This window comes from Rhinatrema bivittatum, chromosome 4 (assembly GCF_901001135.1).
Source record: "Rhinatrema bivittatum chromosome 4, aRhiBiv1.1, whole genome shotgun sequence".
Classification (NCBI taxonomy): Eukaryota; Metazoa; Chordata; class Amphibia; order Gymnophiona; family Rhinatrematidae; genus Rhinatrema; species Rhinatrema bivittatum.
In genome coordinates this window covers 229,307,453-229,323,738 of record NC_042618.1, presented here as the reverse complement: position 1 = coordinate 229,323,738, position 16,286 = coordinate 229,307,453, and the positions used below count along the sequence as shown (strand labels likewise).

The window sequence follows — 16,286 nt, the reverse complement described above, 5'->3', positions numbered from 1 at the left end:
TAAAAAAAAATCTGAAACTACTTTTGGTAGAAACGTAAGATAAATGCAGAGCACTACCCTATCATGGAAAAATTGAATATAAGGAAGATAATGAACCAAGACCTGAAGTTTGCTGACGTGACTGCTACAAAGAATATAACTTTCCATGTTGGAAACTTAAGCAAAACAGACTACTGGTTCAAATGGCAACTTCATCAGTTGTACTAGAACTAAGTTTATGTCCCATAGTACAAGAGGTTTTACAACTGGAGGTTTAGTATGCCTTAAGCCCTTCATGAACTTGGATACTAAGGGATGAATAGAGAGTGTCTTACCCTCAAAATTTGGCTACAGTAAGCTACTATGGCATTAGGATGTACTTTCACAGATGAGATTTCAAATTCAGAAAGCAAAAAGATTGTGTAAATAATTCAATAACTCTTTAGGTTCTCATTTTCCATGTGGAGAATTTTTTCCATTTAAAACCATATGCTCTTCTAGTTGATGGCTTTCTGGCAGATATTATGTCCTCAACCTCTTTAGGTAAAGAGAACGTGATTACTGAGTATTCCACAAGCTGTCAAGCTGAGGGAGGAGAGGTTTGGATGAAACAAACGTCTCTCTCGAGTCAATAATGATAAGTCTGATCTGAGAGGGATTGGAGGACTGCTGGACAGCTGTACTAAATAAACGAACTAAATTTGCTTGGGCCATGCTGGAGCTATGAGGATCAGTTGGGCCTGGTTTTTGATAATTTTTTTTTGCTATCACTGGTATTGGTGCAAAACTGTACATGAGATCTGCATTCCAAGTGAGCAGAAAAGCATCCTGAGTGGATCTGAGTTTGCTGGAAAGAATGGAGCAAATCTTTTCCAGTTTTTTTAAATTTTGTTCTGATGCAAAAAAGTGAATAGGAGAAGTCCTCATCAACTTGAAATGTTTGTTGGCTGTTGATTGCTATAGAGATCACTCATGTGGTCAAAATACTATGTTGAGGTGATCTGCCAATGTGTTGGAGATTCTACAACTGATTGACGAGATAATTGCAAATCTCATCTACCCTGGGTACTTTTGTACGAGACAGTAAATTTTAAATGGCTGCGTGGGCGCACATGTACATGCATATGCTAGCTCACGCCAAAGGACGCAGCCATTTTATAACATAAATGCGAACATGCGCACGTGGTATAAAATAGGCTGAACGCATGTACATGTGCGTGCAATTTTAAGTGGGTGCAAATCCCGCTTCCATCACATAAGTTGAGGGATTTTAAAAGGGGTGCATATCCACGCCATTGCCAGTTTCATCAGTTCATTTCTAGTTCGCCCAAGCAAGGGATAGGATTTCCCAACCCCTCAAGTTTAATAGTCTCCCTTTCCCCCTGTTACTCCCAACCATTAAAACCCCACTGACTAGCCTAGATTCTTTTATTTTATTATTTACAAGCCATCCATAGCAGTAGTAAAGTTATGAAGAAGGAGACCCCAGTGTACGCTTGTGTACGTAAATACTTATGCACACATTTCATGTTAAAGTCCAGACCATGCCCTGCAACTTTTTTGAAATTTTTGAAATTTGTGTGTGTAGCAAGAGATACACGCATACTCGCGAGACGTTTGGCATGTGCAGGGCTTTTTAAATTCACCTGTATATCAGAGGTCTAGTTTCCTTGCAACTGGGGCACAAAAATATTTTTTATTTTCCCACATTCTTGTTTGCAATTTTTGTAGGATATCAGGAATGGGGAAGCTGGAGTGTCCAGAATTTGGAGGAGATTACACACCTGTGTGTGATCTTTATTCTTGCATACTGTGATGCAGTATGACCTGGCCAGGGGCAGAAACAGCCTGGACATAGAAAAGCAGAAGCTGGCAGTACCAAACCTACCCACCGGAGGGCGCTGAGGAAAGTAGCAATGACTACACTTCCCAGGTTCCCTGAACCGACACCTGACCCCTGGCTGGAGAGGGAGCAGGAACAGGTGGAGGAAATAGGGACTGATCCCTATGACTCAGCAGAGTCTATGGAAGCTGAGGAAGAGGGCGTGCCACCGTGGTGGAGCTGGCCACAAAAGCCCGGCTCCTCAGAGTCTGAGGAGGAGGAGATGGAGGTAAGCTGGGGAGAGGAAAGCTCCAGCTGTTCCTCTATGGAGGTGGAATAACCAGGAGGTTGGGGGATGGTAAATCCGGGGTTTATAAAAGGATGTTTGAGAAAGGTTGGAAAGGAATTGTGGTTTAAATGCTGTTTAAATCTGAGCTTGCTAAGGAGAACCTAAGCAGTTAGGCTTGGGGGCTTGTGAGGACAACCAGGCCTTATTACAAGGCTGTAGCCAGTGAGGCTACAGGACTACATTAAAACCCTTTTTGTAATAAAGACCTTTTTCTGTGTACTGTTTGGGAGTGCCAGGACTAGGCCTGGCACTCTGACTAGAGGCTGGGAGGAGTCCATAGCAGCGCTGTGCCTGAGCTGTGCAAGCGGACAGGACGTGGTATATGTGCGGAGCCGGAGGCCTGAAGCCCAGCAAAGCTGAGCGGATGGGCGTGATCGTGACAATACATTGACTCCAAGTACTTCTACAACTTGTCCAGAAATCTGGCATAGGAAATGTCTTCCAGTGGAGACAAGTGTTCTGGAGGCTCTGTGAGGGGGTTGAACGGGATTCCTGTCGACCCCTCTTCAGAGTCTGGAGGTGAGGGAACACTAATTCAGAATCCTAATGATAAAGGAGGTGATTGAGAAGAGGTCCCTCGGTTGTCACAGAGGGATAATACTCCTGGTGTACATCCTCTGATGTGCTGGACTCCGCTGCAATTGAATGGCTTGGGCTAGAATGCCTGGCGGGGTTCTGATGAAGTATCTACCTAACCCGGAGATACTAGAACAAATTCTCATGAAAGCAGACAGATATTCTGGAAAGGAGAGGTTGGAAAGTACTTGCCTTTTCCTTAGATGCCATAGAGATAAAGAAATCTTTTACCACCTGCGCTATTTGGTCAATAGTCTGAGATGCCCTTTGTCCTCACATAGGGATATCCTCTTCTGATACCAATATAGAATCCTGCACATCTTCTGGGTCCTGCAAAATTTGAACTGAAGACTGATTAGATGTGAGAGGTACCAAAGAGCAAATGGGATCTGATCTAGAGTCTCCAGGCATAGCCTTGTTCCATTAATTTTCTTGGTACAAGGGCTCTAGTAATTGGTGTGGTAGTTATCATCATATCCCAGTCTGCTCCTGTTAAAATCTTGTGTAAGCCAGCTGTGTTGGAAGCATTGATGTATGACCTAATGGTGGAGAAATATGCCTGAAGGTAATTCATGATCTGAAGCTTGAAGCATTTAATGTGACAAAAAATTTTGTGCAGACAGTGTCAATTGCTTTGACTGTGCCATAGATTTGTGTGTTGATGGCACCAATGTACTAGAGACTTGTTGCTTTTTGTGCTCTGGCTACTTTGACAGCTCCGCAGAGAGGTACCTCTTCTTCTTCAATGCATGATGCTTACTCAACCCTGATGATCTGGCCTTCTCTACCAATGAGAAGATACATTTGCAGAGCTCCTGATTAACTCAATTCCTGGAGAGGCAGACAAGACTGCACTTCAGAAGGAGGACAGACTGTGGCTTTTAAGAGCCTTACACGGTTATTCCATTTTTCAAGCCTTAGATTTCTGAGTTCATGGGGACATCCGTCCACAATTGTAACAACTGGCCTTGATTGTGGTCCAGTCTTAGGCAGTAGCAGCAGGGTTTATGGTCATCGGTAATGGAGATCCTCCTGTCACAAAGTCCTTGAATCCACTCACTGTGGATTTCCTCTTTACAGACATTGTGAGGAAAATTATGCTCTTAATCTTCCTTTTTTATTTTTTTTGTAGCACTGAAAAGTGTTGCTTGGGGCTACTGAGGCAACTTTAAAGAAAAAAGTTTTGAGAAAAAACAGAGTGAAATAGAGGTACACATTCATGCAGGTGCTCAGATGAAAAAAGACTGATGAGGCTCATGAGACAATGCCTGTAGGAATTTTTGCACATGCTCAGGAGAGCAAAACCTCTACTAGCTAAGATGACATCACCCACATTCCTGGCTAATTCAATGCTGCTTATCAATGGAAAAACACACCTCTCTAATAGAAGGAGTACTTTTCAGCTGATCACAAGGCACGAGTGGGACAATATGGCGGTAAGCCCTTTAAATAGCGAGAACCATTCACCGTGAGGGCTTTATAGTCTAATGGAAGAAAGTGAAAATCTGCAGTTAACAGCATCGTCCTGCAATTCTCCCAGTTTATGTTCAAGATTATGCCCAGAATCTAGTTAATTTATGCTCATTTTCATCACTTTTGTGCTTTGACAGCTAATGCAAGCTGCTCAGTTTATTCAGAGAAAGCCAGTATCATATATTACCAAAAATGCTGGTGTGTCATTCACAGTACTACATTTAAGAATACACTAAAACCAGCATGAAGTAACTACATAAATAATTCTTCCAGTGCTTTCTGGATATGGTAATAATGTTTTTGGTCCTTCCATGATGCTGTGCCTAGAAGTCAAGAAATTAAGTTTATACATTACAGTTACTACCTGAGTGCAAAGCAACAACAGCACAAATGAACTGAATCTCAAAGCCACATAGGAAGAGTGGATTAGTAATGCAAAAGGATTTATGTTATTAGTTTTATGTATGCAATTTTGTTATACTTTGATTAAGATACCAGTGTTTACATATAAATTTAGTAATTTAATTTTTATTTCATCATTTCAGACTAGTAAGACTATTTTCATTAGCTGGAATTGCATCATACAGGACTCCATCAAACTACACTGCTGTCATTTTTATTGTAAGGTCTTCAAAAGACTGGTAAAAGGGAAACAATCTATTGTATCATCCCCCAAATGTATCAGCACTCATGCTCATCAGGAAATAAAAAGTAAAACATTAAATGTACAGTTATCTAATGAAGTAGAAAACCAAAGACTATTGCATAATGGGTGAAAAAAATCTGTGCTCATTTTCTGTGGCAAAATTTAGGGTCTGATTTATAAAGGCTTTTCTCCCATTTTGTATCTATGGGGCAAAAATAAAGCTTATTTAAATTAGACCCTTCATCAGCTATGGAAAAGCAGAAATAAAATAAGTGAAAGAAATTTGTTACAACAGGAAAGAGAATGCAAAAATCACAAGAATCACATAAGCAGAATGAATGCTAAGCCAATTTCCTTTCTTCCAGCAGCAGAGTTCCACATATAAAAATATAATTCTGTTTTTGTTTTTTTTTTTTCCTTTTTCAAAACTTACAACACAGTTTCATCCATAGGAACTTAATTTTTATTTTTGGTTGGGGCAGAGATAAAAGGGAGACTTTTGCAAAAAACAAAAACCCAAAAAAACAAAACAAAACAAAACAGACAAAACAAAACTACAACAAAAAAAAAATGATGGAAGCATGATCATAGCCTTAATATCTGATAAAGAATTTTCTTTGTTTGCATGAATTTTTTTTCAGTATTAAAGCCATCACAGAATTCAGCTAATACACCTTAAACCCAATTTAAAACACCACTGCTAATGTAATTACAGTACTGAATTAAAGCTACCCCCCACCCCGCCACATCCAATCCCATCAATGCTCCTAAATGCTGACCTAACACATCTCTTATTTCAGTGTTAAAACCTTTATACAGCTCTGCTAATTCACATTGATCCTGACCTGCTTGGTATTCTGGTAGGCCCTACATAGATTTAGAAATCCATCTCTTGTAAGATATGATATTCTCAGTTATCTGTGTCACAGTGTAATCTTTCACAGATATGGATACTCTTGATATTCATAATTTTTTTGTACATTGTCTCAGGAACGCCCAAAAATAACCTAAAGCCAATACACCCAATTCAACAGGGTCTTTTCCACTGCACTAACAAGTCATCTTCACATGCAATGACTTAAAGAATATAAAATGAAAAGTCAATGAAATCTTTCCAAAAACGGTGTCCTGGCAAATTTACAGTTTTCAAACATTCATTTTAAAAATACACATTTATAGCACAGAGCCCAATTTCAAAGAAGGTAAAGCATATGGTAAGCAAACATAGGATAAGTAGAGGGAATGAGGTCTGTTATGCACGAGTGCCACATTAACCTAGTAAAAGCTCACATACATGTGAGAGCAGAGTCTCACAAGTGCATGGAACAACTGAAACAACACTTGCTGTGTTTTTGGGCAGACAAGAGACTCACTTTCAGATAGCACTAATGTGCAAAGCTTAACTTGCCAGCTAGATCAGAAATCTCCCTGACCCAGCAAATGCCCTTCCTTAGAGAGTATGGACACATACTAGGAAACAAATTAGGAAAATATTTAGGAGGAAGGGGGAACAAAGCTGTTGTAAAGTTAGCATGTAATTTAATTAGTCTGAGGTAGCCATGTGTTGAATTGGCAGCATGGAGCTGATGCTTTCTTTTCCTTCTAACTGGTCAAAAATGACATAATAATTTCATGTTGGTAGAAAATGTGAGCTCAACCTTTGTATATCTACAGATTGGCAAGTATAGATTTACACTACTGCTGTTCTATTAATCTAAGAAAGGTTTAGTTAGTTGAAGGGAGCTTCCCAACCAATGCTATCAAAGGCCCCGTTTCCATTAAAAAAAAAAAAAATGAAGGAATGTAGTGACCCTGGACATTAAAACAATCTTCCGTACTCGAGATTCTTTTCTATCAGGCTTGCTCTTCTATTTTAGGTACAAAAGCCATAGGCCACAGGTGTCTGATCTAAGTACCCCTGGTTGGGAAGTCCTAGATTAGTAGATAAAACAATTAAACACTGATGCAGAAACAGCGTAACAGGAAGAAATTTTCTTTTACTCTTGGAAAGGAGGGTGGACTGGGATACGGATTAACTGTATTACTACATGTTATAAGTATACCCTGTTTCTAATGAAAGACAAAATTCTACTAATTGATGGCAGAAAATATCAAACAGGACTGGAAACAGGAAATTTTATTTCCCTGTAAACCAAGTGTTACATAAGGCAATGTACATTTTAAACAAGTTTGAATATTCCTGTGATATGAGGGAATACAGTTAATACTCACTCCCCTCTATTAAAATTTTACATAAAAATCTGTTCTTAGCAAGGATTCAGCATAAGTTTTGCTAAAGGATTTGAGAATTCTACATAAAAAAATCATCTGAGTTCTGGTGTGATTGACTCTTTTTACTGATGCTGTTGTTGGTGTAAGAAACAGGGTTTATTCCCATCAGTTTGCATACTGATATTAAACTTCCATAAAGAAACATTGTTTTAGAAAGATTCCTATAAATGTCAACAGAATAAACCCATTGCAAAAAGAACAAAAAAAAAATTAAAAAAAACAACACCTGCAATTTTCCCAAAAATTTCAAATCATAAAAAAAAAAAAGCCAACGGGAGTACTGCAACACAAAGAAAAAATTTCAAATTCATTGAACTTTAGCAAAATACTAAAGAACCCTGCAAGTACTTCTGCCAGTCTACTCTGAGATTTTCTTCTTGTTTGTGAGTGAAGGTGAAAGGAGAGGTGGAGCAAGGAAAGGGTAAGAGCAGCAGGGTTAGTACCAGCATGGTCATCTGCTATACGTACCACCCAGGTGCAAGTCGATGAGGTCACTGTAATAAGATTCTCCCCAATAGTCTACAATAAGGAATCATTAGAGAGAGTTATTGCATCAAAAACCCACCCCCAAAAGGAGAAAGCAAAATATGAGAGAGAGAGAGAGAGAGAGAAAGAAAGAAATCAAGCAGATATATGTATGACTGCAATACACAGAGATACTACAGGGGAGGACTTAGAACTATACTCAAAAGCATGGAGTGGGTAATCCTTTGAATCAATATACCATTTTCATTCACCCATAAATACAATACGGAGAAGTATAATATATTTCCTGATGTGATGATACCCGAACATGTAAAATATTTTTGAATTAAGATTCAGTGAGAAAGGGAATTTTGGGAAGGTGTGCTAGAGAACAGACACTCAAAATCAATCCTACATTCTGCAGGGGACAAGGAGAGATGTTGCCCATACATGTGAATTCTTAAGTTTTTTTCTAGGATTTCTTTCTCCTCTGCTTTCCCCACATTAGTAAGAGGTATCCATGCCATATAACACTTAGAAGATTATTTGTGAGAAAAATACATTTTGTTCATAAATGTCTGAAGAGGAAACCACCAAAGTAGACTCAAGCTCATGCATATCATCTGCAAAATTCTTATGTTACTCCAACAAAAGACAAAGAATTAATTATAGAAGCAGAAATCAAACAGACCAAAGAAATGAGCAGAACAGAATTAGAAGACAAAAGTGGACATTAAGAAGTAAGAAGAAATACATATGAATAGGGAGGCAGACAGAAGGAAAAGAAAAAAGCATGAAAGACTGAAGGACACAAGAAAAATGTTTATTTCTTAAATTTATAATGTTAAACTTGACAAAAACAGCTTTTCTTTCAGAATTTCCCCAGTGAAGAAAGCTGGCATTCCAAATTCTCCACAAAAACCTTCAATGTAATAGAATTACTCACCTTTAAAAAACAAAAAAACAAAAAACAAACAAAAAAAACAAAACAAAACCCTAAACAAGTTAAAACACAAGTCCAAGGGCTCTAGCTTAAAGAACAAAAATCACCATTTCTTTCTCTCTTGAATCATTTTGTTAAAGTCATAACAAGTAAGAATCATAAGGGTAGAGTGAGCCAAATCTGAGATTTGAATGTTTTCCCCTAATGTCTGGCTAAATTTTGTCTGGGTAACTCAGTCCTAAACAAAATTTATCCATATAAAAAGAGGTGGTGATGGAGGTATTTGGGGGCAAAATTCAGTTTTAGCTGGTAAACTATCTGGCTATAGTTAACTGGGTAAGTCTGGTTGGAAAAATACCTGTTCTCAGTTACCCAGATAACTAACTGGGTATATTCAGTGGAACGCTTTTCCTAGTATCTTCTGCTGATTATTCTGCATAACATAGGTAATAATACTGGAAGCGACCGGGATAGCAGGTAATTTATCTGCCTGGGGTGGGGGACAAGAGATGACTGTGGGAGGAAGCAGGAGGAGGAAAATTTTAAGGGAGGGGGATGGATTGGCTGGTGGCGATCTTGTTATAACATTTTAAAGTTTGAAAGGTTTTGGGCAGCTTTTTGGTCTAATGGAAGGGGGAGGGGTAGATGCATTTGGTATAGTGGTGAGGTGGGCATCAAGCCGGGAGGTCTGCAACTGTTTTTTCCCCTAAGATGCACTACTTACCCGGATATCTCTGAAGAAATCCAGGTAAGCAGCAAGTTATCCAGCCACACAAGGCCGGATAGTTTTAGGCCTAACCGGCCATATTCAATCAGCGGCCGATTAGGGTTAAAGCTATCCAGCTATGGCCTGGATTCTCTAAGGTCTGCGACCTTAGAGAATCCGGCGGTAATGGGGGGGGGGGCAAAGCGGGGGGCGGTCCTGCGATAGCTGGCAGCGATTGCAGCTTTTGCGCCGAATAACTACACCATATCTACACCATAAAAGGTGTAGTTATTCGACACGAAACTGGCGGCGATAAGGAAACTTACCTTTCGCCGCCAGCGATATGTCCGCAGCATCGGCCCCGGTGTCGCCCTGACTCCTCTTCTTCCAGGGCCCACTCCACCCCGAGCTAGCTATCGCACGCAAAAAGTCCCTTTTCGCGTGCAATAGCATTAGAGAATGACCCCCTATATGTAGCCGGATAACTTTAAACAAGTATATTCATCAGAACATGTATCCTGCTCAATATAAAGGACAAATTATTCTGCTAATTGTAGCTGGATAACTTGTTCTCTAAACAGCTTAATGAATATTGGCCTTATAATTTCAAATTTTCTAGAAACTTTGAGCATGCTCAACTGAGCATATGCAGCATGCTATAATGCCATGTATCCATACAAGTGCCCTTTTAGTTTATAATTTAGCTTAAACTTGGAGAACTAACTCCAAGGGGAGGTGAATAAGTTTTGTAAGGACAGACATCCTGAAATCCTCGGGAAAACACGTTTCAGGTAAGCAACTCTGCTTTCTCCAAGGATAAACAAAATGGCTGCCTTCACACAAGAGGAATCCATATCTAAAGACTGCACCAAATGAAAAAAGGGGAAAACCCAAAATATTACCAACAGGCAAAAACAATTATCAATTGCTTTACTAATCAGAATCGTTCTAAGCAATTTTGGTGGCAACAAGCCATTTTTTGTATTTTGTCTCTTTTTTCTTTGGTAAGGGCAGCTTGGAATCAAATAACAGGCCCTAGAGTGATAGATTGGTCAAACTTACTGATGTATTGGGAGTCCCTGTCCCTGTGAATATGTAGAGAGAACTCCACATCACAGCCTTGCAGATTTCCTCCATGGAAAATGATCTTAGGTGGGCTACTGACACTGCCATAGCTCTGATACTATGAACCTTGACATAGCCCACCAGATTCAGGCCTGCCTGGTTATAACAGGAGGGGATGCAATCTGGTAGCCAATTTGACAAGCTGTGTTTGTTGGTGTCAAAAGAAACAAAAAGCTGGGTGGACTTTCTAAGAGCTTCAGTTTGCTCCAAGCAGAAGCCTAAGGCTCTCTTGCAGTCCAAACTATTTAGTGTTTGTTCACCTTTGTGGGAAGGAATGTTGAAAAGACGACTGACTGGTTAAGATGGAAGTCCGACACTAACTTAGGCACGAACTTAGGATGAATGTGCAGAATAAACCTAATGTGGATAAGTCACCAGGGTGTGGAGCTCCACACCCTGGTGTGACCTGTGTGACCACCACACAAAATATTTATTGTATTTATAGAACATTTATAAATCGCTTTCCAGCTTTCCCAATGAAATCTTTCAAAACAATGTACATAATTATAAACAAAAACAGCAATACAATCATAAAAACAAAAATGATACATCATCAAAATATATAACAAATCATAAAACACTGTAATTAATTCTTTCTTTGGCTAAACTGGCACAAATTCTATAATGAGACAATCGTTTCTGCCTTAAGTTAAGATGCCTGTCACTCCATCAACTAGGTTTTCACCTTATGCTAAAATGCATCAGGTCCAACTCCTCTTTGATAGATAACGGTAGATCATTCCAAACTTTGGGCACTGACATATGCAATTTAACATATTGGTAAACTTTGACTGGGGGAAGCTGGAGTTGATGACAATACTGAGAGAGCATGTATGACTAAAAGAAGATCTCCAGTTAATCTTACCAGACCATGTGCGGAGGACCAAATATAAATTTTCACATCAGATATTTCATTTCACAAGAGTGTTTAGGCTTAAATGATACTTTCATCAGCTGAGTCAATACCATTTTGAGTTCCCAAGACACAGGAAGAAGCTTGACTGGAGGCTTTAAGTGAAACAAGCCAAGTATGAAACTGACAAATAAAGGCTGTGCAGAGATGTGTTTGCCTTCTTCATGGGGGTGGTAAGTATAAACTGCAGTAAGGTGAACCTTGAGTTAGACCTACCTGACTCTGAAAGATGTAGAAAGTAATCAAGCAGTTTTCAAGTCGAACAGGAGAAAGGATCTAGGGCAGGGCATGCCAACTCCGGTCCTTGAGAGCCACAAACAGGTCAGGCTTTCAGGATATCCACAATGAATGGGCAAGAGATTGATTTGCATGCAATACTTCCATTGTATCTAATATCCTGAAAACCTGGCCTGTTTGTGGTTCTCGAGCACCGGAGTTGGCCACCCCTGGTATACATGATTAGATCTTTAAGTCTATCCCCATATGATTTAGAACAAAGAACAATGACCATTTTAGTAGCTACTTTCTTAACTGACTACAACCAGTTTATATCGTTTTGAAGGTGCGGGCTCCTTAACTGTACACAGTATTCCAAAAGAGGTCTCACGAGGGACCTATACAGGAAAAATATCATCTCCCTTTTTCTGCTGTCCATTCTTCTTCCTATCCAGCAAAGCATCTATCTGGCTTTTATAACTGATTTATCCACCTGTTTGGTACCTTAAGGTCATCAGATATGATATCCCCCAGATCCCACTCTTACATAAGAACATAAGGCTTGCCATTCTGAGTTAGACTAAGGATCCATCAAGCCCAGTATCGTGTTTCCAACAGTGGCCATGCCAGGTCACAAGTACCTGGCAGGATCCCAAGGGGTAGATAGATTCCAGGCTGCTTTATCCCAAGAATAAGCAGTGGATTTCTGCAACTCTCCCTTAATAATTGTTAATGGACTTTTCCTCCAAGAACTTGTCCAAACCCTTTTTAAACGCAGCTATACTAGCCCTTTCACCACATCCTCTGGCAAACAATTCCAAACCTTAATTATGCGTTGAGTAAAAAAATATTTTCTCTTATTAGTTTTAAATGTATTACCCAGTAATTTCATTGTGTGTTCCATGGTCTTTGTACTTTTCAAAAGAGTTAACAACTGATTAACGTTTACTTATTCCATTCCACTCATCATTTGATAGACCTCTATATCTCCCCTCAGTCGTCTCTTCTCCAAGCTGAAGAGTCCTAACCTCTTTAGCCTTTCTTCATAGGGGAATTGTTCAATCCCCTTAATCATCTTGATCTCCTTTCTCTGTACCTTTTCTAATTCTTCTATATCTTTCGTGAGATGTGGTGTCCAGGACTGAACACAATACTCAAGATGAGGTCACACCAAGGAGTGATCAGAGGCATTATATTTTCTGTTTTGTTCTCCATTCCTTTCCTAATAATACCTAGCATTCTATTTGCTTTCTTGGCTGCTACTGCACACTCAGCAGAAGATTTAAACGTATTTTCAACAATGACACCTAGGATCCTTTTCCTGAGTGGTGACTTCTAATGTGGTACCTTGCATTTTGTAGCTATCATTTGGGTTACTCTTCCCTAAGTGCTTAACTTTGCACTTGTATACATTAAATTTCATTTACCAGTTGCATGCCCAGTCTCCCAGATTTGCAATTTCCTCTTGCAATTTCTCACAATCCTCTTGGGATTTGACAACTTTAAAAAATTTTGTGTCATCGGCAAATTTGATCACCTCACTTGTTCCCATGTCCAGGGCATTTATAAATATATTAAAACGCATTGGTCCCAGAACAGATCCCCAGGGCACGCTGCTATTCACCTTTTTCCATTGAGAAAATGTACCATTTAGCCCTACTCTCTGTTTTCTATCTTTTAACCAGTTGGCAATCCACAATAGGACACTGCCACCCATCCTATGATTTTTTAATTTCCTAAGAAGTCTCTCATGAGGGACTTTGTCAAATGCCTTCTGGAAATCCAGATACACTATAATCAACTGGCTCACCTTTATCCACGTTTATTTATGCTTTCAAAAAAATGTACAAATTTGTGAGGTAAGACTTTTCTTGGCTCAATCCATATTGGCTTTGTCCCATTAAACTATGTTTACCTGAGACGGCAACTGACTCAGAATCCTCTGCTATCTTAGCCTTTCTGGCTATGTGAACTTCAAATGTCCTACTGAGCCTGACCTGCAGGAATTCCAAGGACACCTGGACAACAGTTGAAGCTGGCGACACTTTGTGATGCCTAATTATAGGGTCACAAAAGCAGAAGGAAACGGTTGGAACCTTAGGCTAGACTGTCACTACAGGGGCATCTATATACACAGCCTAAGATGTGATAATTACCCTGACCAGCAAGATTCTAACAGAACAAAGGACTATCTAAAGAGTGATGGTAAATGGGCCCCCACCTTGGAGAAATAATCGGTAGTTTAGGGATAATCTATCATGCTGTTGACATGACAATCTATGTAAATGATTCTCTGGGTAATCAAGCACATTTAGAATTTCTAACCTAGTACTATATTGTGTTTTACCTATAAAAGAAGGATCAGTTCATGTATACAATGAGATACTGATGGTCAGTTTGTCAGAGAAGTGACATCAGCATCTCCCAAGAATACTTATACTGATCAATAAAAATTATACTTTCTATAAAATCTAAGAGTTCTTGTATCCCTGGGTAAGCGTCATAAAGTGTAATTTGGCGCTTAACACTATATGTTCAGAAATTTTGTTCTTTATCATAGTTTCTACCATTTTGCTTGGCACAGACATCAGACTCACTGGTCTATAATTTCCTGGATCACCTCTTGATCCCTTTTTAAAAACTGGCATTACATTGGCAACCTTCCAGTCTTCAGGTACCATAGATGATGTTATTGATAGTTTACAAATTTCCAATAGCAGGTCAGCAATTTTATTTCTCAGTTCTTTCAGCACTCTGGGATGTATACCATCTGCTCCAGGTGATTTGCTACTCTTATTTCATGCTTAGTAGAATTTCACCTCCAATCCTGTATCTCTCGCTTGTGTTTTTGCATCCTAAATTGCATTATTCTGCATTATTTAGCATTTTATCTTAGCTTCCAGACCCTAGACCATTCCTTGAGCTTTGCTAGATCCATCATCATGTTTTCCACACCTTCCTGGCTCTCTGTCATGTTGCAGACTTTGGTATCATCTGCAAAAAGCAAAACCTTTCCCAATAATCCTTCTGTTGCTCACAAAAATGTTGAAAATAATTGGTCTAAGGACTAAACCCAGAGGCACACAGCTAGTAGTATCCCACCTCCTCAAAATAAATTCCATTTACCACTACCAATTGTCACCTCCCACTCAACCAGCTTCTAACCGAGTCACTCTTGGTCCCATACCAAGGGCGCTCAATTTATTTATAAGTTGGTTATGCAGAACTATGTCAAAAGCCTTACTGAAATCCAAGTACACTACATCTAGCACTCTCCCTTGATCCAACTCTGGTCATCCAAACAAAGAAATTGATCAGATTCTTCTGACAAGATTTACCGCACCTTGAATAATGTGTACAATTCTGGTCGCCGCATCTCAAAAAAGATATAGTTGCGATGGAGAAGGTACAGAGAAGGGCAACCAGATTGATAAAGGGGATGGAACTGCTCCCCTATGAGGAAAGACTAAAGAGGTTAGGGCTGTTCAGCTTGGAGAAGAGATGGCTGAAGGGGGATATGATAGAGGTCTTTAAAATCATGAGACGTCTAGAATAGGTAAATGTGAATCAGTTATTTACTCTTTCAGATAATAGAAGGACTAGGGGGCACTCCTTGAAGTTAGCATGTAGCACATTTAAAACGAATCGGAGAAAATTATTTCAATCAACACACAATTAAATTCTGGAATTTTTTTACCAGGGTATGTGGTTAGTGTAGATAGTGTAGCTGGGTTTAAAAAAGGTTTGGATAAGTTCTTGGAAAAGTCCACTACTTGCTATTAATCAAGTTGACTTAGAAAATAGCTACTGCTATTAGCATCAGTAGCATGGGATATACTTAGTTTTTGGGTACTTGCCAGATACTTGTAGCCTGGATTGGCCATTGTTGGAAACAGGATGCTGGGCTTGATGGATCCTTGGTCTGTCCCAGTATGGCAATTTCTTAAGTTCTTAAAGCCATGCTGCCTCAGATCCTGCAATCCAGTGGATCCCAGAAATTACACTTTCCTCTGTTTAGCAATTCCATTAATTTGCTCCCACAGAGGTCAGACTAACCAGTCTGTAGTTCCCAGTCTCCTCCTCATTTCCATTTTTATGAACAGGAACCACATCTGCCCAGTTCTCCAGAACTATTCCTAACTATAAAGGAGCATTGAAAAAAATCAGGCAGTGGAGCTGCAAGGACCTCTCTAAGTTCCCTATTACCCTCAGATGTATCTCATCAAGCCTCATCACTTTATCTTCTTTAACTTTTGTCAGCTCCTCGAGAACACACTTTTCTGAAAATCGATTGAGGTTTACCCTTGTTTCCAATTTTATTTGTATTTATTTTATGTGATCCTGCCTCTGGCCCTTCTACAGTGAACACCAAACAGAAATATTTGTTAAACAAGTTTTTTTTTTATCTCAACAGCCTTTACATATTCCTGTCCTTCACCTCTGAGTCTCACAATGTCATTTTTGTAATTCCTTCTATCGCTAACATATCTAAAGTCTTGTCCCTCCGCCCCCCGCAGTTTTACAGTATTGGCTATTTTATTTTCCATTTTAATTTTTTATATTCTTGACTACGTTCCCAACTTCTCTTAGCTTTTCCAGGTATTGTTGCTATCTTGCTCTTTCTGTGATCTCTTGTAGTTTATGAACACTAACCTTTTCTTCCTTACCTTTTCAGCTATTTCTTTAGAAAACCATAGCTGCCACTTTTTCCTCTTTCCTTTGTTTACTCTAACAAAACTGTTTTAGTTGCCCTTATATCATCTCCTTTTAGTTTCGCCCAC

At 39.4% G+C, this 16,286-nt stretch overlaps 1 protein-coding gene across 20 annotated transcripts in view; it reads right to left on the bottom strand.

The window, feature by feature from the left end:
• Positions 1–16,286, bottom strand: part of MICAL3 (microtubule associated monooxygenase, calponin and LIM domain containing 3) — a 756,715-nt gene that overhangs the window by 52,059 nt on the left and 688,370 nt on the right. For 17 of the 20 annotated variants that reach the window (XM_029599822.1, XM_029599821.1, XM_029599828.1 and 14 more), the window contains one exon: positions 7,606–7,656. The exons of the other annotated variants lie outside the window; for them this stretch is intronic. In XM_029599822.1, the coding sequence (XP_029455682.1) occupies positions 7,606–7,656 (51 nt within the window). The remainder of the gene's footprint in view (positions 1–7,605; positions 7,657–16,286) is intronic. 20 annotated transcript variants of the gene reach the window in all.